This window comes from Mobula birostris, chromosome 2 (genome assembly GCF_030028105.1).
Source record: "Mobula birostris isolate sMobBir1 chromosome 2, sMobBir1.hap1, whole genome shotgun sequence".
In the NCBI taxonomy this organism is placed as follows: domain Eukaryota; kingdom Metazoa; phylum Chordata; class Chondrichthyes; order Myliobatiformes; family Myliobatidae; genus Mobula; species Mobula birostris.
The window spans coordinates 220,731,838-220,759,101 of NC_092371.1; the positions used below are offsets into that span (position 1 = coordinate 220,731,838).

General features: G+C 42.4%; 1 protein-coding gene across 1 annotated transcript in view; it reads left to right on the forward strand.

Moving 5' to 3' along the window:
- The first annotated feature begins 10,398 nt into the window (after window positions 1-10,398).
- tnfrsf21 (tumor necrosis factor receptor superfamily, member 21) overlaps window positions 10,399-27,264 on the forward strand; it is a 45,446-nt gene continuing 28,580 nt past the window's right edge. Inside the window, exons 1-3 of the mRNA XM_072251503.1 lie at window positions 10,399-10,873; window positions 20,059-20,704; window positions 23,047-23,478. Coding sequence (XP_072107604.1) covers window positions 10,790-10,873; window positions 20,059-20,704; window positions 23,047-23,478 — 1,162 coding nt within the window. The 5' untranslated portion in view covers window positions 10,399-10,789. The remainder of the gene's footprint in view (window positions 10,874-20,058; window positions 20,705-23,046; window positions 23,479-27,264) is intronic.

The window sequence follows — 27,264 nt, forward strand, 5'->3', positions numbered from 1 at the left end:
GCACAGGGACGAGGCAGGATGTCTTCCATAGTACAGGAACCATTCGGAGCCTCAGGCTCAGGTTGAATACATGGCGAAGTACTCCACATAGCTGAGGGGCACAGGCTTTGAGCACCCTGGTACTGACACCATCCGGTCCTGCAGCCTTGCTTGGGTTGAGACGTTTCAGCTGTCTTCTCACCTATTCAGCTGTGAAGCCCACCATGGTGGTTTCGTGTGGGGAAGGGGTATAGTCATGAGAGCAGGGTGAGGGACTGTGAGGAGGGGTAGGAGGGGAGAGTGGAATATGTGTTGGTTGGGGGCCGACAGCAGATGACTCGTGTGGGGGATGGGCAGGGGCCACAATGTCAAATCTGTTAAAGAACAGGTTAAGTTCATTGGCCCTGTCCACATTGCCTTCTGCTCCTCTGTTGCTAGTTTGCTGGAACCCAGTGATGGTCCTCATCCCCCTCCAGACCTCTCTCATGTTGTTCTGCTGGAGTTTCCACTCAAGCTTCCTCCTGTACCTGTCTTTAGCCTCCCTGATCCTGGCTTTCAGGTCCCTCTGTATTGCCCTCAGCTCCTCCCTATTTCCATCTCTAAACACTCCCTTTTTGCGTTCAGGATGTCCTTAATGTCCTTTGTCACCCATGGCTTGTTATTTGAATAACAAAGGACGGTTCTTGTCTGAACATTGCAGTCCACACAGAAGTTGATGTAATCAGTGATGCACTCTGTGAGCCCATCAATATCCTCTCCATGTGGCTCACAGAGTGCCTGCCAGTCTGTCACCTCAAAACAACCCTGGAGCGCCTCATAAGCCTCCTCCGACCATTTTCTCACTGTCCTCGAGGTTGCAGGTTTACTCTTCACCAGAGGCACGTAGCAGGGTTTTAGATGCACCAGGTTGTGATCTGACCTTCCCAGTGGGGGGAAGGGAGAGGAGCTGTATGCATCCTTAACGTTAGTGTACATCAAATCCAGAGTCCTCTCCCCTCTGGTTGTACAGCTCACATACTGCGTGAAGTTGGGCAGTGTTCTAGCCATGGTAACATGGTTGAAGTCACCCGAGATGGTAATGAGGGCACTCGGGTGCTGGGAATGAAATGGCAGAGCAGACTTGATGGGACAAATGGCCTAATTCTGCTCCTCTATCTTACGGTCATATGTTCTAAAATTATCCTTTGTATTTCCACAGTTTTTTAAACAGAAATTGAGTGGTTTGTACTATTTTTTACTGTTTACTCATTACTGTTTATATAGTGAGGGAGTCTAGGAGCCTCAGAATACAAAGACGTCCCTATAGAACAGGATGAGAGGGTGGTGAATCATTACCACAGTCCTTTAAGGTTGTCATAGTCAGCAGAGGTAGTGGGGATAAACACCTTCAACCTGTTAAATGCTCCCAATGGCATGTGTCCTGCTCCTGGCCTTCACATGTGGCTTAACTACTAAGCTTGGAATTACTCCTACTGATGGGAGAAAGTGTAAAGTTGTGTTACTGGCAGCTTAGAACCAGACACTTCAGGTATATGGGGCTCATCAGCTGTGGTTGGTAGCTCATTCCAGAGAAGGAAAACTCTGATCTCAAGCCTCCACGCTCTTGTGGCCATACCCACTCATGGGAAAAGCTTTGGGTGTAAATGCTGAGGGAAAATCGGGAGCTGGAGTCCCTAAGGCAGTCTTAAATTGAGTTCAACGCTGACCAGCAAACCCTGTGAGGCTGCTAGTGCTGAACTATCTGTCTCTGCCGTTCCTTTGGATTCATTAGCTGCGTGGAGAGGGGGAGTCTGCTGCATGGGCAACAGCTTGCTCTCCATATCATACTGCCCTGGCTTGCGTTTCACATAGACAGCTAGGACAGTGCATCCATAGTCGACCTTGACCAACAGAGGGCTTCATTATCACAGACGGCTGTGGAAATCAAATAACTGAGTTTAAGCAGGGGTCCAAAGGTTCTTGATTATTAAGGGCATCAAAGGATGTGGTGAGAAGGCAGAAGAATGGGGTTGAGAGGGATAATAAATCAGCCATGATTGAATGGTATAGCAGACTCGCTAGGTCGAATGGCCTAATTTGACTCCTATGTCTTATAGTCCACTTAGATTTTGCTTTCTTTAATTCAAAAAATGCCACAAATATCTATTTGAATGATAATTATTCTATTTTGATATGAATGCTGTAAAAATAAAATGACAAGGACTTTATGTTTGAATTAGGGAATCATATGCTTACACACAGAAGGCCATTTACTCCACTTCATGTGGGTTGGTCAGATTTTCTCCAACATTTTTGCCCCGCAAGGCTGCCTTCTCAGCCCATTCCTCTGCTCCCTATACGCTCATGACTGTGTGGACAGATTCTGCGCTAACTTCATTTGCAAGTTTGTGGAAGGTACCACTATAGTGGGCTGGATCTGAAACAATGATGAGCAAGGACATAGAGACCTTAGTGACATGGTGTCAAAACAATCTTTTCTTCAGTACTAGTAAAACAAAGGAACTAGTTGTTGACTTCAGGAAGCAGGGTGGAGTACCATAGAATCCACAACCTTGCCGTGGTTTGAAGGCTTGCATTTCTCCATGACCTGGAGGGCTATTTTGGCCAGCGTCAGGACTTTATGCTTTGGTTCTTGATAGGGCCGCGTATGGCAAACAGGTCAACGGGTAGAGGCCAGACTAAGAGTGGTCCAAGTTCGGGGGTTCAGCTCAGAGCCAACAACTCTGACTGGTAAAACAAAACTGTTACACAAACAGCAAAGAATCCTTCTGCATCTGAGTGTGACGGTATCCCTAAGACCACCCAGCACCCCCCCCCCCAAGTCCAGTTACCGGGCTGTACTTCTACCCCAGTGTATAGGCAGAGACTAAAGACCACGACACCAGTGGTAAAGAAGGCGGCAGAGGAGCACGACCAGAGTGGTTTTGAGTCAGTGGACCTGGACAATATTTAGGGATTCATCTTTGAGTCTGAATAAATCCAACACAGTTGTCAATAACTTCACCAAAACCTGTACAAATGAGTGTGCATCTTCTGGAACATACTGGACATACCCAAAGCAAAAGCTGTGGATGAACCAGGAGATTCCTAGTCTGCTGAGGGGTAGATCTGTGGCATTCAAGACCAGTAATCCAGAACTATACATGAAGTCCAGGTATGACCTATGGAGGGCAATCTTAAGAGCAAAGAAACAATTCCAATTGAGATTAGAGAAGGAATCAGATGTATGTTAACTCTGACAAGCTTTGCAGGCCATTACTTCCTATAAAACAAAACCGAACATCACGAGTGGCTGTGATGCTTTACTCCCAGATGAGCTCAGCACCTTTTATGGATGCTTTGAAAGGGAGAATAAAATTACATCTATGCAAATCCCTGCAGCATCCACTGACCCTGTGAACCCTCACAGATAGTTGAGTGGTGTCACAACAACAGCCATGCACTCACTGTTAGCAAGACCAACAATTTGATTGTGTACTTCAGGAAGGGGAAGTTGAGAGAACACACACCAGTTGTCATTGAAGAATCAGAAGAGGAAAGGGCGAGCAGTTTCAAGTTCCTGGGTGTTAACATTTATTCAGGGCGTCAACATCTATCTTGGGCCCAACATGTTGATGCAATTACAAACAAGGCATGCAGTGGCTATATTTCATGAGGAGCTTGAAATAATTGGTATGTTACTAAAGGCACTTGCATATTTCTACAGATGTACCACCAAGAGCCTTCTAACTGGTTTGCATCACTGTTTAGTATGGAGGGGCTACGGCACAGGATGAGGAAAAAGCTGCAGAAAGTTGTAAACTTAGCCAGCTCCATCATGGGAGCTAGTCCCAAGACACTTTCAAAAGGCGATGCCTCAGAAAGGCGGCACCCTTCATTAAGAACCCCCATCACTCAGGACACGCCCTCCTCTCTTTGCTACTAACAAGGAGGAGGCACAGGAGCCTGAAAACACACACTTAAACATTTCAGGAACGGCTTCTTCCCCTCTGCCATCAGGTTCCTCAATCCACAATGAACCCATGAACACCTCTTCAGCATTTATTTCCCTCTCTTTTTGCACTACTAATTTATTTTTTAAATATATGCATACTTCTTATTGTAATTTATAGATTTCATTACTTTGTACTGCTGCTGCAAAACAACAAACTTCACAACATACAATATGCTGGTGATATTAAGCCTGATTCCGATTCTGACACCGTCTACGCTTCCCACCGCAGGCATAATCAAGGAGCTCTCCCACACCAGTCATTCTCCCTTCTCCCCGTCCCGTCAGGCAGAAGATACACATACCACCAGGTTCCTGGACGGCTTGTATCCCACCGGCTACCAAGATCTTTGAACAAATCAAACACTCAGAATTAGAATCACGTTTATTGTCACAGACATCAATGGTGAAACTTGTTGTTTTATGGCAGCGATACAGTCTAGCCATAACAAATTACTATCACTTTCAAGCACTCTTCATCTAATAGTCCTGCTATTTATTGCTTAGTTATCATTATCACTAGTATTATTGTTTTTTTGTTTCATTTTGTATTTACACTGGCTGTCGCCCTGTTGGAGCTGTCTCTCATTGATTCCGTTATGGTTATTGGATTTATTTTGTATGCCTGCAAGAAAATGACTTGTCAGATGTGCACCTCCTTCCCACCGTAAAACAGAATTTAAAAAAATGCAGATGTTGGAAATCTAAAACAAAAGCAGACAACATTGAAGACACCCAACAGTCTAAGCTACAACTGCAGGAAAAATATCAGGGTTCACAATTCAGTTTGAAGACTCTTCACATGTCAGAAATAAAATAATGGATGGAATATTATTTTTAAGAAGTGGTGGCAGGATGGTCACAATCCTTGATGATGCTATCTTGTTGACTAATTTGTGACAGCAGTTACAGAATGCAACAAAGGGGCTTATGAAAGGTATGAAATGCAGTTCGGAGTTGTGTGTAAAACCACCCAGATCAAACGCCAACAGGTACTGTCGGTGGAAAGTGAAATAGTGGGTTTATATCACAAATAGATAGCCTGCAGCACAAGTGGCCAGTTGTAAAATGAACAGAGAAAGAAGAACTCAAATTGTTGAATTCAGGAAGTACGATTAGACATAGTCATCGAGTTACAGAACATTACAGCACAGAAATTGGCCCTTCTGCCCAGTTTGTCCATGCAGAACTATTAATCTGCTTAGTTGCATTAAACTGCACCTGCATCAAAGCCCTCCCATCCAGGTACATATCCAAATGTCTCTTAATTTTCGATGTTGATGATCCTGAAAACTGATGAACCTCAGAAGCTCTGAAAGGACGGCAGGGCGGGGGTGGGGGGCTAGCCATTGTAAAGAGGTGAGGGGGAGAGGTAAGGCAGAGGATGGCAGGAGATTGGTGGAACCAGATAAAGAAGGAGATGGTGGGCAGATGGAGCCATTTGTGCAAGGGGGAGGTCTAGGGCCGAAAGCCAGTGACTGGTGAGAGGTATGGATAAGCAGAGAGAAAATAGGAGCACGTGCAGCCAGTCTGGGGCGGAAGAAGGTAAACAATGAGACTGGAGGTGATAAGTGCTGACGTAAGTAACTGCAGATACTTACTGATAAGTGAGGGAGGTGAGAAGTGGAAACAAATATGGGAGGGATGCTGAGCAGATAGAACTGGTCGGGGAACAAGATAGCAGGCACAGTAAGTAAAGTGTGTGGGTGATAAGCAGATGGAATCAGGTGGAGAGGGGAACTAAATGGGGTGACGGTGGGGTGTAGAGGGGGGCGGCATTGTTGTGAGAGCCTGGGTGGATCAGAAAGAGGGAGCAAGTACAGTGGGTGCAGGTCACCCAAAATGGGAAAAATCGTAATTCTCATTGTTGTGACTGACTGAGTCACTGGGGACCCACTGAAACTGGTTATATAATTTTTTAATTCAACACAGCAGATCTTCTGGAGAGAATCTGGTTCTACTCTCCTGATGCATCTTTTTAAACAAAGATAACAATAAATGATTAACTACTTTAATTTCCTACCTAACTTTAACATTTTGAAAGCAGGAAGAAATTATGCAGAGTCACAATGGAAGCTCATCCCAATGAGCAGAACCACTTTGAATATCCAAGTAATGGCCACTGCTTCAAAGGTTTCCGAGCACTAACTCCAGACATCCAAAATATAACTCACTTGTTACAGTGCTGAGGATAGGCTCCCTGAATATACAGCTGGTCAAATATTAAGTGACAAGACAGACCTATCTTAAACTGCATATTAAGTTCCAGGGATCTGCTTCTAACAATGCATTAATACATCAGATAGCCACTTAATACCTTCCCTGATCTCACCCCAGATGTTTCAGTGATCACCAATTAACATGAGCATTCATCTTTTGGCTTCCCCTGCAAAGTTTGAATGATACAGAATCATAAGACAAAGCAACAGCATTAAGCCATTTGGCCCATCGATTCTGCTTGCCATTTGATATTGGTTAACTTATTTTTCCCTCTAAACCACATTCTCCTGCCTTCTCCCTTACTCATCAAGAACATATGCACCTCCACTTTAAATATTCCTAATGACTTGGTCTCCACAGCATGGGTGTAGGCTACCTGGGCAGAATATGAGGTACTGTTCCTCTCATTCGTATTTGGCCTCACCTGTCAGTAAGGACGCTGAAGACATGCAGGCAGATGTGAGAATGGAAAAGGAACTGAAATGTTTCAGCTCAGTGTGGGAATGGAAAGTGAAATATATGAAATCTCAAAGTTCAAAAGGCTAAAGTAAATTTTTTATATGGTATATATACGTCACCATATACACCATATACAACTCTGAGATTCATTTTCTTGCGGGCATACTCAATAAATTTATTTCCTGCGGAGCATGAAGAAAGCTCACCTCTGTCCCAGGATACTGATGAACTTTTACTGCTGTACCATTGAGAGCATACTCACCAACTGCATCTCAGTGTGGTATGGCAATTGTCCCATATCGGACCGCAAAGCACTCCAGCGTGTGGTGAAAACTGCCCAGCGGATTATCGGCACCCAATTCGTCGTCGTGGCTATCCCTCGAGGTCGAGGATGATGGTCTTCATTCTGTTGATCTACTTATGGGCTCTCAATTGGCTTATGAGTCCAATCTTGGCTTTGAGAGTTCTTCCACATCCAGGACAGGTAGTTCCAGATGGCAGATCGGGCTTTGGTTGTTGCTGCCTCTCTTTCCATTTTCTTCTCTTTTCTTCTAATTCTGCACATCTGTTGGCTTCGAAAGTTGCTGTTCCTTCTCAGATGATGGCTTGCCAGAGTTTCCTGTCCTTGGCATTGGTTTCCCAATTGTCAATGTCGACGTTACATTCCTTCATGTTGGCTTTTAAGATGTCTTTGAATCTGTTCTGTTGTCCGCCTCTTTTATGTTTGCCTTCTCTAAGCTGGGAGTAGAAGATTTGTTTCGGCAGACGTTCGTCTTTCATCCGAACAACATGACTCTGCGAAACAACCCTGGAAAACGTGGACCACTTTCTGTATCTTGGAAGTCACCTCTCCTCCAATGTTGACCTTAATGACGAGATCCAACATCATCTTAAATGCACTGGAACAGCTTTTGGACGTCTCCGAACAAGAATCTTTCATGATCGTGACATCCGAACAGACACCAAGATGTTAGTGTACAAAGCATTGGTAATCCCAATGCTCCTGTATGCATCAGAAACCTGGACAACATACCGACAACATCTGAAGGCACTTGAAAAGTTCCATCAACGCTGTCCTCGAAACATCTTAAATATCAGCTGGGAAGATAGAAGAACCAACATCAGTGTGCTAAATGAAGCAAAAACAACAAGCATTGAAGCCTACGTCATCAAGAACCAACTAAGATTGAGCACCCAATTGCCCACCATTGAGAACACCTACCATAAATGCTGCCTGGGCAGGGTGAAAAGCATTATCAGGGATGCATCTCACCTTAAACATGGACTTTTTACACTCCCATCCGGTAGGCACTACAGAAGCCTCTGTTCCCGCACCAGCAAGCACAGGAAGAGCTTCTTCCCTGAGGCTGTGACCCTGCTGAACCTCACATCTAAGCGCTAAACAGGATTGCACCCATATTGTACTGTCTCAGTACTTTTATATTTGTGTGCTGTAGCACTTACTTTTCACTCACAGTTATTTTGTAAATAACACTTCTTTGCATTTCTGGTCAGATGCTAAATGCATTTTATTGGCTTTGTATCTGTACTCGGCACAATGACAATAAAGTTGAATCTAATCTAATCTAATCTAAATCCAATAATCATAATAGACCACATCAAAAGGGCAACCAATGTGCAAAAGACAAACTGTGTAAATACAAAACGAAAGAAAAATTAAATAGTAATAATAATAATGGATATGCAATAAATATTGAGAACAAGAGGTGAAGAGTCCTTGAAAATGATTGTGAGAACAGTTCAGTGTGGGGCAAGTGAAGTGAGAAAAGTTGTCCCCTCTGGTTTAAAAGCCTGATGTTTGAGGAGTAATAACATTTCCTGACCCCTGCTGGTGTGAATACTGAGGCATCTATGCCTTCATCCTGATGGTAGCAGCAAGAAGAGAGCATGACCTGCATGATGAGGGTGCTGACAATGGATGCCGCTTTTTGCAACAACGTTCTGTGTAGATGTGCTCATTGGTACGGAGGGCTTTACTCATGATGGACTGGGCTGCATCCACTACTTTTTGTAGCAATTTCCATTCTAGGGCATTGGTTTTTCCTTACCAGGTTGCGATGCAGCCAGTTAATAAACTCTCTGCCACACATCTATGGAAGTTTTAGATGTCATGCTGAATTTTCGTAAACTCATGAAGAAGTAGCTGTGATTTCTTCATAATTAGACTTACGGGCTAGGCCCACGATAGGTCCTCTGATCTCGTTGGACCTTCAATTTCTTCCTCTTTAAGTCAACTATCAGCTCCTTCCTTGGTCTTGCGAACATAGAGTAAGAAGCTGTTGTTCTGGCACAACTCACCCAGATATTCAATGTCCCTCCTATGTACTGATTCAACACCACCTTGGATTTGGCTTCTAACAGTACTGTTGTCAGCAGACTTAAATATGGCGTTGGAGCTGTGCTTAGCCACTCAGTCATAAGTGTAAAGTGAGTAGAACAGGGGGCTAAGCACACAGCCTTGAGGGGCACCTGTGCTGATAGAGATTGTGGAGGAGATGTTGTTGCCAATCTGAAATGACTGAGGTCTTCAAGTGAGGAAACTGAGGATCCAATTGCACATGGAGGTATTGAGGCCAAGGTCTTGGAGCTTATTGAATGGTTTTGAGGATATGATAGTATTGAATGTTAAACTGTAGTTGATAAAGAGCATCCTGATGTATGGATCTTTGTTGACCGAGTGTTCCAGAGTTGAGTGCGGAGCCAATGAAATGGCATCTGCAGTGGACCTGGGACCTGTTGTGCCTGTAGGCAAACTGGAGCAGGCAGGAGATCAAGTGTTTCATCAGACTGCCGAAACGCGAGGTGAAAGATCTCAGTGATACTCCAGCCAGTTGATCAGCACAGGTCTTTAGCACCTGTCCAGGTGCGCTGTCGGGGCCAGATGCTTTCCGTGGGTTCACCCTCCTGAAAGATGTCTCACGTCGACCTCGGAGACTGAAATCACAGGATCATCGGGGGCTGTGGGTGTTCGCGATGGGTTCCTCCATGTTTTGACAGTCAAAGCGAGCACAGAAGGCACCGAGCTCACCAGGAAGTGAATCTCAGGGATCTGTTCTCACTACCGTACTGATGCTAGTCTAATGGGTCAGTAAGTCCGTTTTCACGTTATTTATTTTTAAGAAATGGGGTCACTCCGGTTCCACCTGCCCAATCCACTCCAAATCTATAATTTTCCTGAAGAGAATAATCAGAGCTGCCATTATTTCAATAACTCCCTCTTTCAGCATGACGGTTTGCAGATTCTCTGTGATTTTATTGAATGGAGAATTTGGCTCGAGGGACTGAAAAGCCTCCTCCTATTTCTCATGAAATGGAATCACAGCATAGTGTACGGGCTGGAGAGACTTCTAACCTTCCTCTGGAATTCCTGTTGTCCCTTCCCGCCTGACCAACCCACTACCTCCTTCCTTCCCTTTATTTTTCACAGCATCTTCACAATGCCAGCTGAATAATACATCAGGCAGTAGCTGAGACTCATGCTACTTCGTGCGAGCAAAACCGCAAGACATCGACCGCAGAAAAAAAATCTGCAATCGAGTTAGAAAAAAACACTTCCTGTTTTCTCTCTCTCGCTCGCTCCTGCAGCCGGACTCGAACCGCTTGTGTGTCACTCGGCGCTGACGTCACCTTGTGCCAGGCGGGATGCGGCCCCTGATTGGACGCCGGAGGGCTCCGGGGGTGACGTAACGCGCTGGCGCCCCGCCCCTCCACTGCGACAACGAAGCGCTTGTTGTCTCGCTCTCAGTTGAAGCCGGGGCTCGCCGTGCAAGGAACAAAGCGAGAAAGCTGGAGCTATGGGAATTAATGCAGCCGACATCGACGACCAGTCACTTCTCCCTTATTATTTGAAACCTGTCGACTTGGTGAAAGCGGCCGCGAGGTCCCAGCGGTGGTGGGGCTGCTGGTGCCAGTAAAGAACCGAATCGGCGGCGGTCCATATGGGGGGGTCGTTGCCGATTCTAGCGCAGTAGGAGCGAGTCGAGCGGGGCAGTGGCACAATGCGGAGTGAGGCGGCTCGCCACAAAAACACGGTAAAATGAACCAGTGTGCGAGCTATGGACCCCTGGCAGCTCCAGCAGTGGCCACCAGCAAACTCTTTATCGCCTAGCCCTGCTAACTATGGGAGCTTTTAGCTTGTTGTGGTGCTTTCTTCCCTCGCTCGTAGCTTGGTCCGCAGCGACGATGAATTGGAGCATCCTTACGGTAAGCAATTGATGGTTGTGCTACTTATGCCTCCCATCTCGAGGAGACCAGCCGACTTTCAGAACCGTAAACCTCTCCGTACTCTTGGGTAGCGATAAACGTTAAATTCTTTCTTTTTTTTTATATATGGTAAACTAGAATCAAGATGTTGAAGATGCGGCTTTGAACATTGTCACTGCGTCGCGGCAGGGCGTTAGGTGCATGTTAATTTTCATGGCACACTAGTTCCACCTAGACACCAGTATTGCATACATCCAATGTATGATATACTGGGGTATATTTTATGTTAGCAAGCTCAACCATGTTTTTTCATTAAACCTGACGATGAATATTTTAACGCACTGCAGTTTAAGATTTGAACGGTTGGAGATGTTGGGCAAAATGTTGAGGAAAATCACGAAAAATACTCGTGTTATTCAAAAATGTAGTCCCATTGATAAACCTAGAATGGTGCGTTCTTTTATTGATTCTATTATAGTTATTAGATTTGAGTTTGCCCGCAAGAAGATGAATTTCAGAGTCGTATATGGTGGCATGTACTTTGATTATAAATCTACCTTGAACTTCAGAGCAGTGTAATGGCCCACCATGTTTCCAAGAAATGTCGTCACATTTCGAAGAACCGTAACTTGAGGACAGGTCAAAGATGCTGCTTTTCAAGTATTAAAAAGAAGGAAAGAAGTTTATAGGATAGAATACCTAGTATATACACTTGATATCTGAAAGTAGGTTGATGATTGAATTAATTTGGCCAGGATAGGAGGTATTTGCCATTATAGGATTGAATGAGATTCATGGGTAGGCAAGGGAGAGGCCACAGAGTATTGAAAACTAGGTTAAGGATGGGCCACGATGTCAGTTAATGCATCAAATTATTCATGTTTGATTAATAGCGTACCCGTCTTCATCACTATTCATCTGATTGAAATTTCACACTTAAGTTCTCATTTTAAAATTTAATTTGTCTAAAACTATTTTCCGTTCAATGTTTTTTTAAATGTACTTTTTACTTGATGCATTTTGAAGTGGATTTTGATTTGTGCTGAGATGAAAGTATGAGACAGCCTGTTTTCTTTTGCTAAATATGTGCCGTTTTATTCAAACTGGGGACATGGTAGAAGGGTGATGCTTTAACTGCTAACCTATTCTTTTGTTTAGCGTTGTTAGCTTCAAGTTCCTGACGTGAAATAATCTGATTTGAAAATGGCACGTGGCTTGGTTCAGTGAATCATCGGGATTCTAGCTTTTCTTTAGTTTAACGTGGTTAATTCAATGCCCTGTTCCATTTACAGAAATGATTGTACAGCAGGTCACTTGGCCCAGTAAGTGTGAAGCTGTTCATAATTAACACCCATAACCTTAAACATGTGCTCCTGTTCTGTTCACTACTGGACCTATTACTATTCCAGTGCAGAAGTCAGACCTCAAACAATTTTTGGACGATTTTGCTTCTTGCTGTTTCAATCACCACACTTCAGTTATGGTGGGGTTGGGTTGGGAGTTCCTTAAATCAGCAGTTTTTGTCATAATCTCCTTTATCTAATCTGCACAGTTATAACATACAAACCTGGCATTTCAAGGCTTTGTGTTGGCACTTTTTCATGTTGGATGTGTCTCAGTATTTCTGTGGGCACTAAATTGCCTTTATTTTAATAATCTTTTATTGAAGAGCTAACTGCAGCATACAACATAAACTTCAATTTATGTAGATAAGTAATCATCTCTGAAACTGTATTAATTTAAGATTCAGTTTATTTTATGTTTGTCACAAAATCGTCCAGTGTATATAACTTCTTTTAGTTTCTGATTTGTTTTATGCACAGAGTTGCTAGTTTTGCCACTAGGAGCTTGCCTGTTATTTTAAAACCCAGCTTCTGTTAGAAGTGATGTTCTATTCCACTTTACAGTTACAGAATTGCAGTTGAATCAACCACTCTTACTTTTCCATCTTGGAAGTATTTGGTTTCAACTTTTTCCTTGGAATACTATTCATTGCTAATTTAGGCCTATTCATCCAGATTCATTGCCACCTGCACTTGCACTGATAATCTGCCCCTTTTCCCTAATGGGTTTTTATTCCATACCTCTGGATTTTCTTCACGATGTCAATGTTTTGCCTCTGGGCTGTCATATTAAATGAAGAGAATTTGTTTTTTTTTCTCTCTGCAGGCAAGTGTTTGAAATGAAAATGTATGCATTTTGAGAGAGTAAATTAAGGTGTTAAACATAAACATAGAAAATAGGTGCAGGAGTAGGCCATTCGGCGCTTCGAGCCTGCACCGCCATTCAGTATGATCATGGCTGATCATCCAACTCAGAACCCTGTACCAGCCTTCCCTCCATACCCCCTGATCCCTTCAGCCACAAGGTCCATATCTAACTCCCTCTTAAATATAGCCAATGAACTGGCCTCAACTGTTTCCTGTGTCAGAGAATTCCACAGATTCAGCACTCTCTGTGTGAAGAAGTTTTTCCTCATCTTGATCCTAAAAGGCTTCCCCTTTATCCTAAAACTGTGACCCCTCGTTCTGGACTTCCCCAGCATCGGGAACAATCTTCCTGCGTCTAGCCTGTCCAATCCTTTTAGGATTTTATACATTTCAATAAGATTCCCCCCTCAATCTTCTAAATTCCAACTAGTATAAGCCTAGTCGATCCAGTCTTTCATCATATGAAAGTCCTGCCATCCCAGGAATCAATCTGGTGAACCTTCTTTGTACTTCCTCTATGGCAAGGATGTCTTTCCTCAGATTAGGGGACCAAAACTGCACACAATACTCCAGGTGTGGTCTCACCAAGGCCTTGTACAACTGCAGTAGTACCTCCCTGCTCCTGTACTCAAATCCTCTTGCTATGAATGCCAGCATACCATTCGCCTTTTTCACTGCCTGCTGTACCTGCATGCCCACTTTCAATGACTGGTGTATAATGACACCCAGGTCTCGTTGCCCCTCCCCTTTTCCTAATCGGTCACCATTCAGATAATAATCTGTTTTTGCCACCAAAGTGGATAACCTCACATTTAGCCACATTAAATTGCATCTGCCATGAATTTGCCCACTCATCTAACCTGTCCCAGTCACCCTGCATCCTCTTAGTATCCTCCTCACAGCTAACACTGCTGCCCAGCTTCGTGTCATCTGCAAACTTGGAGATGCTGCATTTAATTCCCTCATCTAAGTCATTAATATATATTGTGAACAATTGGGGTCCCAGCACTGAGCCTTGCGGTACCCCACTAGTCACTGCCTGCCATTCTGAAAAGGTCCCGTTTATTCCCACTCTTTGCTTCCTGTCTGCCAACCAATTCTGTATCCACATCAATACCTTACCCCCAATACCGTGTGCTTTAAGTTTGCACACTAATCTCCTGTGTGGGACCTTGTCAAAAGCCTTTTGAAAATCTAAATATACCTATTGATTACAATATTGCATTGCAGGTGAGCTGTACCTTCAGCTTTTTTCAGTGTTATCTGAACTATTGGGTTTTTTTCCCTGGTGGCATTTTTTTTGGTTCAACTAAACCAAATAAACATTTATCCAAGAACACCAAAGTTTCTGCAGATACTGGAAGTGTTGATCAATTCACACAAAATGCTGGGGGCATTCAGCAGGTCGGGCAGTATGTGTAGTGGGGAATAAACAGTTAATGTTTTGGACCAAGACCCTTCATTGGGACTGGAAAGGAAGGGGCAGAGGCCAGGATAGGATGGTGGGAGGGAAAGGAAGTGATAGGTGACAGGAAGGTTGGGGGAAGAGGGCGTGAAGAAGGAAGTTGTAAAGTGATAGGTGGAAGAGGTAAAGAGCTAAGGGAGGTATCTAATAGGAGACAGTGGACCATGGAAGGAAGGGAATGAGGGGAACCAAAGAGATGATGGGCAAGTGAGAAGAGAGGGTAACCAAAATGGAGGAGGAGAGCAGAGTGAGCAATTTTGCTTGATTTCATTATAATGGAAATACATCCTTGGCAAGTAAAACAGAATTCGGGTCAGTTAATAATATTTGAAATTAAACATAACATTTTTACAATTTTCATTTGTATCATAAAGCACTTCTCAGGAAAAAGCAAAACTGGCCAGGACTACAGAGGTGTCATCTTTCCTAAGAAATATTTCTTCAATTCTCACAGATCAAGATTCAGACTTACAATTTATTTCATCTGGATTTGTACCGGAATCTTTTCTCAACATGGGAAAAGGCTCTTTGGCCAATTGAGTCTGAAATGGCTTGATGCAAGTGCTGCTGCACCAACACCGCTGTTGTGATCCTTTCAATGTTTATCTTTTATGTACTTCATTCCCTTTCGATCACTGCAACTACAGATGCATTTTAGAAGGAATTTAAAATGGCCTGCAATCTTTGCTATGAGTTAAGATCTGATCTCAGTTTTTCCTCTTAGCAATTAGTTGTCCACGTTTCACCAGTTTGTCATTTGAGACCTTGTAGTTGCTCAGACTTTTGAGGGAAGAGTCTTGGCTTGTCTTGCCCTTTGTATTCAGAATAATTAAATTCATCCAGCTGAAGAATTTCATTTTCAATCTGTGTGCAAAACCCAGGATGATAATCAGAATCAGATTTAATTTCACCAGCATACGTTGTGCAATTTGTTAACTTTATGGCACCAGTACAGTGAAATGCATGATAAATATAGAACAAAAAACCCAAGTCACATTAAGTATGTAGTGCTGTAGTGTTCATGAGTTCAATGTCCATGTAGAAATCTGATGGCAGAGGGGAAGAATCTGTTCCTGAATTGCTGAGTGTGTGTCTTCAGGCTCCTGTACCTGTACTTCCTGACAGTAACAGCGTGAAAAGGGTATGTCCTGGGTGGTGGGAATCTTAAATGATGGACGCAGCCTTCCTAAAGCACTGCTCTTTAAACGTCTTGGATGCTATGGAGGCTAGTACCCATGATGGAATGGACTAATTTTACAAGTTTCTGCAACTTCGATCTTGTTCTCTCCTCCCCGCCCCCCATATCAGACAGTGATGCAATCAGTCAGAATACTGTGGTACATTTTATGGAAGTTTTCAAGTGTTTTAGTTGACAGACCAAGTCTCCTCTTGAGATAATGCATCTTCTTCCCTAAGTGGCTGACAGTTCTGTATGTAGACTAGGATTAACTCTTCATGGTATTTTCAAAAATACTTCAATTAGCTATATATTTCATAATCATTTTTAAAAGCAGATTTGAAAATAAGTTAGTATTACCATGTTAAACTATTTTAAAGTTCAAAGTAAATGTATTATCAAAGTACATATGTTGCCATAGGCAACCCTGAGATTTATTTTCTTGTGGGCAATCACAGTAAATGCAAGAAACAACATCGAATCAATGAAAGACCACACCCAGCAGGGCGGGACAGCGATCAACATATCTGGGAGGGGGGAACAAACTGTGCAAATACAAAAAGAAAGAAAAGATATATAATAAGTAAATAAACAATAAATGTTGAAAACGTGAGATGAAGAGTCTTTGAAAGTGGGAACTATTCAGTAATAGAGAGAAGTTATCTCCACTGGTTCCAGAACTTGATGGTCAAGGGGTAATAATTGTTCCTGGACCTGGTGGTGTGAGTCCCGAGGCTCCTGTACCTTCCTGGTGGCAGCATTGAGTAGAGAGCGTGGCCTAGATGGGGATCTTTGGATGCTGCTGCTTTCCTGCAATAACACTCAGTGGTAGTTGTGCATAGTGGTGGGGAGTCTTTATCTGTGAAGGACTGGGCCGTATCCACTATTGTAGGCTTCCTGTAGAAAGGCACTGGTGTTTCCATTACCAGGTTGTGATGAAACCAGTCAATATACTCTTCTCCACACATCTATAAAAGTTTTTCAGTTACAGGTGACGGGCTGAATCTTCGCAAACCCCAAAGAAAGTAGAGGCAGGGCTGTGCTTTCTTCATAATGGCACTTTCATGCTGGGCTAGGACAGATCTTCTGAAGTGATTTAATGTTGCTGACCCTCTCCACCTCCAGTTCCCCTGATGAGGACTGGCTCATGGCCCTCCAGCTTCCTCTTCCTGAAGCCAATCATCATCTCCTTGGTCTTGCTGACATTGTGTGAGATCAGCCGGATTTTCAGTATCCCTCCTATATGTTGATAGGGCCAATGGCAATGGCGTCATCAGCAAACTAAATTGTTCAGCTTTATACTTTTCCTATCTAAATCCATTCATGCAACATGAACAAAGATCTGTGTGCTAACTTTAGCCCATCTAGTAAGTAATGCACTTGTTGGGCCATGTTTTTAAATTTGTTTTAATCGTTCTGCACTTGTTTGGAATGTTTCTCTGTTCATGGAGCCTCCTAACATTGAACATCTCATCTGAATGGGATGGTGGTATGCTAAACTTATTTGTTCCATGCAAAGAACGAGAACATTTGCGAGAGAATACTCTGTAGATTGAGGTCTTTGTTTTGAATATGCCGCTGAATCAGTATAGCCAATTTTGAAACTGTTTCCTTGTTGTAAAGAGGCATCTAGTCCCCTTGTATTTTTGTAGGAATTGCAATAAATTTCTCAAATTTGCAGCTGAAACTTCAATAATAGAAATATTTAACTGGTGAATGCTGATTTACATAAGTTTGTACTTGACTGTACTCTGGAGATCAACATGAAGGGGCTAATGGGAATTTAATTGGAAGAACAGCATGTAATCTCATTTACCAAGTACTGCTTAAGCAAGTGAAGTAACCAGTATGAGGAGCTGCCACCTCAAATTTTAAAGAGGTCCTTTAAGAAATGATGTTCCTTTTAAATATTGGATAATTTAGTTTTTTATTACCATCTATTCAAATGGTGAACATTAAATTTTATAAAGGGTTGTTCTTTCAAGGGTTTGATGCAGCCAATATTCTACTATTCTCCTTTTACTTTTCTACCCAAATGCTGGCTTCAACTTTGCAGGTAGATGGTATTCCACATGGAAGCAAGAGTTTGGCTTTAATGTTGGATGAAATAGACCTGTGCCATTATTCTGAAAATTTTTGTTATGGTCAGTACGGCAGGAGGATGCTTGTCTTTTGGAATTTAGTACATTTATTACTGATATTCCCAGGGGCGCCACAGTATTGCCAAGCACAGAATCAAAAGGCTTGCATTTTGGCCCTACATTATTCCTAAACCTGGAAGAACAGTCTTATCAATGTTAGCATAACACATTTCCTTACTAACACAAACCATCCTTGATCTGAGTTCTAAAGCAAAATGAAGTGTGGATTTTCTGCTCTATGGTGAGTTGAAGATGACTTGGTTAAGCATGAAGACATTTCCAAGTACAGTGAGTTCTGGTTAATTGGGCCATTGCTTAATTAAGGCAGCCACTTATTTGGGCCAACTCTTAAATAGCAAAAAATTAATCGGAAAAAAACAGCCAGGATTCTTTGAACAACACACATCAAAGTTGCTGGTGAACGCAGCAGGCCAGGCAGCATCTCTTCCTAGAGATGCTGCCTGGCCTGCTGCGTTCACCAGCAACTTTGATGTGTGTTGCTTGAATTTCCAGCATCTGCAGAATTCCTGTTGCCAGGATTCTTTTATTTTTATGGAAGAAGCTGGTGCCAAGGTGACATCCTCCAGACAGTTTACTAAACTACTACTCTTATACTTTTACTACTTTTTTTCTTTCAAATGTGCTTCTGCTACTATGTGGAGCCAGTGATCTGCATTGTGGTGGTGTGCAATCTGGCATTCTGCTGTCTCCGAGGGGATTTGTTGATGTTTCCAGCGAAGTGTGCGGACTCGAGGCCAAGAAGGCTGGAGATGGGGCATGAGCCCACGATCTACTCCATTTCTCAATGATCTCGCCGATTGAAGCGTCGAGGGAGATCGAAGTCATTGAAGAATGGAAGGCAAGCTGGTGTTCAGTGCTGTTTACCATCCCCTGGTGCTGCTGGAGGAAGGTGTCTGTCTTGCTTGAGGCTGCTGGAGGGTGGTGTTGGAGTCCTGGTCTTGGGCAAAGTTTAATCCTGGTTTATAGAGATTACACTGTGTGGCTCATGCTATAATGTGTTTCTGGTTTCTGGGTGCTTTTTTTTTTGTTTTTGTTGCTATTTTGTGATTTTTTTTTGGATCAGGGCATTCTGCAGATAATGAACGACAAAGTGAGCTAGGCTATATTGAATATGCCTGGACTCTTTTGATTATGTGTTTTTATATTTGGTGTTTTTTTATTCTGTGTTTTTCACTTTTTTTTGCTGTTTGTGTTTTGCTTTTCACGTTTGATGTTTTTTCTTTAAATGGGCTTCATGGTTTCCTTTCTTTCATGGCTCTTTGTGGGAAGATGAATCTCAGGGTTGTATACTGTATTATACTTTGGTAGTAAATGCACTTGGAAGTCAGTTGCATGTATCTGCGTCTATTAGGCACTACACCATGCTTAGAGTGGATAGTTTTTAAATAGTGTCAGTTAAGTGTGTTCATGTTCAAAGAGCAGTAATTTTTCTTACTGATAGTTGGTGGGAATAAGCAGTAAGACAATTCAGAACTGTTTTGCTCACTGCAGCTTCAAGCCTTGAGGCTTAGAGATGCTAGAAACAGCCACGAGTGGAAATGAAACGATTTCATTATTTCGAGTTAGGAACTCCAAAGAATTTGAAGGCATCGACAATCATCTTGAATGTTACAATGATCATGAAGATTTGGAGGATGCAGTCATCAAAAGCTTTGTATGAAGGCTTCATGGTTTCATCATGAAGTCCATCATCTGCCCTAGGTGTCGGTGCTGATTTTCATTTAAAGTCAATGAAAAGAAGACAGGGTATACTGGATGGATTCCTCTAACTGTTAGGAACTAATAGTTTTATCATCGTATCATCATATAGGTAGTTCTAATTTGTTCTGTATTTAACTTAAGTATAAAGTTGTTACTGTTTTAAGTATTTCCATGAAGCTTTGACTAGGTGTGGCAGCCGCTTAATTGGGTCAAAATGTGCTGGTCCCGATGTGTCCTAATTAACTGGAATCAACTGTATTTGAAAAGTTACAAGTAGTAACAGTTCCTTACAGAAGAATGAGTTTTACATTGCTATTGAGATAAGTATATAACCCGTCAGTTCATCTTTTTGTTTGATGGTATTGTGCTTTGCACGAGTGTTAGGCAGCCTGTTTGGAAGATTTGTTTAGTTTGTATCAAAACAGTATTACAAATTCTGTCTAACGGATTTGTATTTTGTTCTGTTTCAGCTGCTGTTTGTGTTGCTTGGTGACATTGCAGCTCAAATAGAACCAACTTCAAAAGCTGCTTTAACCCCTCCTGGTAAATATTCCCACATTGATCATGCCACAGGAAAGCAAATTTACTGTGATAAGTGCCCTGCAGGAACCCACGTGTCTCAACATTGCACATCGACAGTGCTGAGAGAGTGCAGTCCTTGTAAGAATGGCACTTTCACCAAGCATGAAAATGGCATTGAACATTGTCACACCTGCAGGTCCTGTGTGCCCCCAATGATTGAAACATCGCCCTGCAAAGCCCTTTCTGACCGTGAATGCACTTGCCCACCTGGTACTTTTCTGTCCAACAAGTCGTGCGTGGCCCACTCAGTTTGCGCCATCGGCTGGCGTATCAGGAAAAAGGGAAGTGAGACAGAAGATGTCAAGTGCAAGCCATGTCCTCGTGGCACTTTTTCCAAAGTGCCTTCTAGTTCCAGGTGCAAAGCTTTCACCAATTGTTCAGAACTGGCTCTGGTGATAATAAAACCAGGAAACCGTGAAAGGGACAACATCTGTGGCTTACCAAGCACAACTCAAAGTACAACCATCAACTCGCCAAGCACAGAGTCAACTCATGACAACAAAGCAGTTCTACCTGATGACTCCAATTTATCAGGTAACTATTAGCATTTTTAAACAGATCCCAGTGCTTTGTAATTTATGTAGATTGGGCAAGTGGCGTCATTGCAGAATTCTCTATCAGATCAAACCTGTTTTTATCTGAACTGCTTTTGATGCCAACTATTTCTGTTATCCTCCATTTGCCTCCATTGCTTATTTCTGCCTGTGTCGCTTCCTTTAGCTTATATTCTCAATCTCTATTTTTATTTCCACCCATCTAAATGGTGAAAATCATGTCTTCATTCTCTCGAGCTCTGTTCATTGAGCAATCTGTGCTCTATATAGACTCTTGACCACACGAGTTAAAATTTTAGTTTTTCATGTGCACATTACAACTTGTCTGCAGCTTAACCACTCTCCATTTCTAACTTACTGCAGCCTTGTGACCTCTCATAACTGCTTCACTTATTCTGTCCTCTTCTACTTCCCAGCTTCCAAATCCCCAGTGGCAGCTGTTGTTTATTTACTGCCTGAGCCTTGAAGGTCTAGAACTCATTTTGTTGACCCCTTGCACCTCTCCCTCTTTAAAAACATTCCTCATTGCTTAATCCTTTAGAATATGCTGTGTGCAGAGTTGTGTGGTAACACTGCTGTGAAATACTATATGTAGAATCTTTTACTATGTTAAAGCCATTGTCCAAATGCAAGTTGTTGTCTGTGCTATTTGCTTTGTACTAACGGTTGAGGGTTTGTTATTTGTTTTTATTTAATTGAAATCCCAGTAAAAAATATTTTGGGCCTGTTTTGAGAAATTCTGTTAAGGTATTAGGGGAATTTTGAAATGAACTTGTTCATGTGATAATTGAAGTGTATTCAGTAGCAAGTGTTCATGCTCAAGTTTGAGGTTGATTGACATATTATCCATGTATCTTGAAACACTTGTGTAATATTTTTGGAAATGTACATTATTGAATCCCTCACTAAATTTTCTTATGTCAATAGGGACGTGGATTTTCTGTACCTTGTTGGAAATTTTGTTCCTTTCTTGCAAGAAGATAACCTTGTTGGCTGTTGTACAAGTTGTAATTGGAGGCTCTCAACTTGCCAAAATACACCAAAAAAAACTAAAATAAGTTTACTAACTTTGAGATCTTTTGCCTCGGCTCCTAAGATTCAGTCCTCACCTTGAGTTATCTCTTGATAGAGTTCACATAATGCCCAGTGACAGTAGGGGTTTGTCTGGGGTGCTCTTTTTATAGTCATTGAAGAGTACATCACAGAAACAGGCCCTTTAGCCCATCTAGTTTGTGCCGAGCCATTTAAACTGTGGTCTGGTTGCACCTGGACCATACCCCTCCGTATCCTACTGTCCACGTACCTATCCAAACTTCTCTTAAATGTTGAAATCAAGCTCACGTACACCACATGTGCTGGCAACTCATTTCCACACCCTTACACCCTTTGAGTGAAGAAGTTTCCCCTCATGTTCCCCTTAAACTTCTCACCTTTCACCCTTAATTCAACCTCGGTAGAAAAAGCCTGCTTGCGTTTACCCTATCTATACACCTCATAATTTTGTATACCTCTATCAAATCACCCCTCAATCTTCTACTTTCCAAGGAATGAAGTCCTAACCTACTCAGTCTTTCCATATGACTTGGGTACTCCAGATTAGGCAACATCCTTGTAAATTTTCTCTGTAAATTTTCAACCTTATTGACATCTTTCCTGTAAGTGGGTGACCCAGGCTGCACACAATACTCCAAATTAGGCCTTGCCATTGTCTTATACAGTTACAACATAACATCCCATCTCCTGTACTCAACACATTGATTCATGAAGACCAAAGTGCCAGAAGCGTCCTGTTTACCTGTGACGCCATTTTCAATGAATTATGGACCTGTATTCCCAGTACCCTCATGCCAGTGTTGTGCTGATTGGCAGATTAATCAACTACTGTAATTTGCCCCTTTATTTTTTTTAGTTGAACTGGGCGGAGGCTGGTGTAGGTGATGATTGAAGTTGCTGAGAGGTTTTAAAATAAGAAAAGAGATTAGTAGTTCAGTGGTGTGGTGTCAGACTGGGTGAAGGTCCAACTTCCAGGCTCTCTAATGCATTGGTGGTTCTGTATATTGATGTATGGTTGAATGGTGTTGTAGACTTGTTGGATATAAATTTCTAAGTTATTTTTATTTGAAAGTTGTTAAGTTGTGCACTCTTGCATTACCAGGATATAACATGCTCTGCGTGCAGCTGAGGTACACTAATCCTAGTAATTTAGCCCAGTCGCTGCCTTTGCATTCAAATAAGACATGAACACTTGGAATATTGAACATTTTTGAACTTCTCGTATTTTGCCCTCTTTTGAGAGGTAAAACCTTCTTCCGTGCTTTTCAGGTATTTCTGACCAATCAAGCACCACTGCTGCGTCTGCAACAACGCCAACTATCAGTGGAGTCACCAAAGAAGCACACCTTTGGCATTCTCCTCATTTGCGCAGAAATCCTGCTCTTTCAGCTTCGATGAATTTTCAGCCAGTAATGGAGACATCAGGAACAGATGCTGATTCCAGACCTCGCAGGAAAGGCCCACCCAGACCCAGTGCGCACAAGCACTTCGACATCAATGAACATTTACCGTGGATGATTGTTCTCTTTCTGCTGTTGGTGCTGGTGGTGACAGTAGTCTGCAGTATCAAGAAAAGCTCCCGTGTGCTCAAAAAAGGCCCCAAACAAGACCCCAGCAGCATTGTTGAAAAAGCCGTTCTTAAGAAGCCAATTGCCCCTACCCCAAATAAAGAGAAGTGGACTTACTGTTCAAACGGGCAAGGTAAGCAGGCAAAGGTAGAAAGCTTCACCTCTCAATTCAGGTTATAGAGTTTAAGATCTACTGCACTAGTAAGCTGTGTTCCAGTGTAAGAGATCTGAAATGAATGGTTATTTGATTTATTATTAGCATCTGTTAATGTTGGCTGTACCACTTCTAGTGAATTGTAGAGTTAAAATGGTGAGACTGTGCTGGATTGATCCACATTTCTTGTTAAGCCAATTTCTTATTAATCTGGGCTGAATGTGACCTTCAGTTCATGATCCCGTTTCATTAGCCTGTTCTAATCTATAAACATTCGAAAGCTGCCTTCTCCTCTCATGTTCATGTTAATTTGCCTGGCTAATTTTTAACAAATTTATATTATTTTCCTTGATCTCCGAGCCAGAGTACTGTTAAGATGGCCATCTGTAGTTTATCACTTGCAGACCCCATTCAGTTGCAGATTGGCTAAAACATCTCCTCTGTCAGCACAGGTGCACCACAAGGCTACATTACTTCCTGCTCTAATCACCTTACACTTTGGACTGTGTGGCTAAGCACAGGTCCAATGCCATATTTAAATTTGCTGATGACAGCAGTATTTATTGCTAATTTGTTTAGAAATGTATATTTTTTGTATTTGCACCATTTGTCTTTTGCACACTGGTTGTCTGGCCTGTTGCAATCTTAGATTAGATTCAACTTTATTGTCATTGTGCCGACTACAGATACAAAGTCAATAAAATGCAGTTGGCATCTAACCAGAAATGCAAAGAATAGTGTTATTTACAAAATAACTGCGAATAAAGAATAAGTGCTACAGCACACAAATATAAAAGTACTGAGACAGTACAATATGGGTGCAATACTGCTTAGCGCTGTGATGTGAGGTTCAGCAGGGTCACAACCTCAGGGAAGAAGCTCTTCCTGTGCCTGCTGGTGTGGGAACGGAGGCTTCTGTAGCACCTACCGGATGGGAGGAGAGTAAAAAGTCCATGGTTAGGGTGAGATGCATCCTTGATAATGCTTTTCGCCCTGCCCAGGCAGCGTTTATGGTAGATGTTCTCAATGGTGGGCAATTGGGTGCCGATAATCCACGGGGCAGTTTTCACCACACACTGGACTGCTTTGCGGTCCGATACAGGACAATTGCCACACCACACTGAGATGCAGTTGGTGAGTATGCTCTCAATGGTACAGCAGTAAAAGTCCGTCAGTATCCTGGGACAGAGGTGAGCTTTCTTGATGCTCTGCAGGAAATAAAGGCGCTGTTGCGCCTTTTTGATCAGGATGGAGGAGTTCAGGGACCAGGTGAGATCCTCGGAAATGTGGACACCAAGGAATTTGAAGGTTGATACACGCTCCACTACAGCTCCGTTGATGTAGATGGGGACATGTGTGGCTCCTAGCATGCCTGAAGTCCACAATGATCTCCTTGGTCTTCTGGGTGTTAAGGGCCAGATTGTTGTCGGCACACCATGCAGCCAAGTGCTGGAACTCGTCCCTGTAGGCCGTCTCGTCATCCCCTCTGTTCAGGCCAACCACCGTGGTATCATCTGCGAACTTGATTATGGAGTTAGAACCATGTACAGGAATGCAGTCATAGGTGAAAAGGGAGGTCAGAAGAGGGCTCGGCACACAGCCTTGAGGCACGCCGGTGTTCAGGGTGAGAGTGGAGGAGGAGAGGATGTCTAACTTAACTGATTGGGGTCTGTTACTCAGAACGTCCAAGGTCCACTTGCAGAGGGATGAGCTGAAACCAAGCTGGCGAAGTTTGGCGATCAGCTTGGAGGGACCACGGTATTGAATGCCGAACTAAGGTCAATGAACAGCATTCTGACGTAAGAGTTCCGGCTGTCCATTTAATTGATTCTATTTTGGTTATTGAATTTATTGAGTATGCCCACAAGAAAATGTATCTTGGGGTTGTGTATGGTGACGTGGAAGTACTTTGATAAATTTACTTTGAACTCTTTTAGTCATGTCCTTGTGACCATTCAAGAACAATGATGTCATGTCATGTTCAATGGTTGGGGAAAATCAGAAGATTCTGATAATTGGTTTGGCCCAACAAGCTGATCACCTCTAACTGTAGCCAACCATTCCAATACATTTTAACTATCAACTTTCACCCTATCCGCACACTGCCATCTTTGCTTCTACCAGTACATATCAGCATCCTCTTCAGCAGACACCAACACAACATATGTTTTCTAGCCTTGCTCTGCATCTCCAGGCATACATCTTGAGATTCACTGGGCTAGTTTCTAGGATGTGAGGTATGAAGGTGCATTCCTTGGAGTCTCGAAGAATGAGGGGTGATGTTATTCAAACATACAAGACCCTTGTGATAACATTAGGAGGTAGTGAGTTAGTGAAATTCACTGCCTCCAAGGGCATTGGAGGCTAGATGGTTGGATACATTGGTGGGAGAACTGTCACAGGAAAGGAATTACAGCCAGCATAGATCCGCCATATTAAATAGTAGGAAAGATTAGAGGCCACGTAGCCCTGTCATGTTTCTGTTTACTTGGTTTTTTATCATTGCTTCTCATGTGCCAGTAACATTTGTTTTGATATGTTAACTTTTGTGTCACTTATCATTCATTCTGTTTTGGTTTTTGCTGTTTGCCCATTATTTACTTCCCCTCAACATAATGTACTTTGAATTGTTCTCACTTCATCTGCATGAACCATTTTCATTTTGCTTTCACTTCCATGACATTCAAGGAGCTCTGTTGTTGATTCCCCCTAGTCTTTTCCTTTTTCTGTACATGAAATGCCCTGATAATAACCACCCATTTTTCTGTTGCAGGTTTTGCTTTTGAAGTTTGACTTGCTTTATCCCAACCAGGTTAAATCATCCATTTGAAATTATTCCGTTCTACTCATTCCCTGTTAATGAGTACTTTTCAGCAGTGAATTTTCAGCCCCTCTACCTCTCTAAGTGTTAACTTTGTCACTGCTCTGTTATCATGCACTCACCTATTTGTGCTCTGACCTTGGCTTGCAGGACATTGATACTTTATATTGGACAGCTGGGAAATTCAGCCATTCTGCCTATTTTACAAGGCCAATATTTTTATACTTTTCACAGCAATTATAAGTAGAATAATTTCTTAATGAGTGTAGAAATAGCAATAGATTGATTTGGTCAACTGAAATGTTCACACTTTGCCAAACTTTAACTGCTTTCTCCTCCACAATTGATCTGGGTATTAAGGCATAATTTTCTAGCTGGAGGAAAGTGTATTCTTGCATTTCATTCTCTTATTGAATCAAAACAGTGCACTTTAAAATATTTTCTCACTCTGCATGTGCTGCATTTACAGGATGTATTTCTTTGTGAAATCTATGGAAACAATTTGCTGAAATTCACTTTACGTTTCAAGAGCGTAGGTTGATGTGTTGCATTTTAAATATACGTGCAGTTAAACTCCCTATAAGCTGAATATTTTTGCTGCTCAAAGTGTGATATTTTGTGGTTTAGTTCTGACATGATAATGTTAAAAGCGGAGCAATAAAGAAACCAAATATTAGTTTTTATTTAATCTTAAGTCAATTGCTTATTTAGAATAGACAGATAAATCTCTGCAGAGACTTTGGTCTCTTCGATCTGTGATGCAAGCTATTGAAGTTTTCTTTTTGCGATGGTAATTCTACTTTCTTTGAAGAAATGTGATTTGCTCCTTAGAGTGCTTAATGTTAAAAGCTCATTTCAGCAGCGAAGAAGCTGGTGCTCTGTAAATAGTCATCGAAGTAGAGTGACAAGGGAATTACGCAATCATACTGATCTGAAGCATAAAT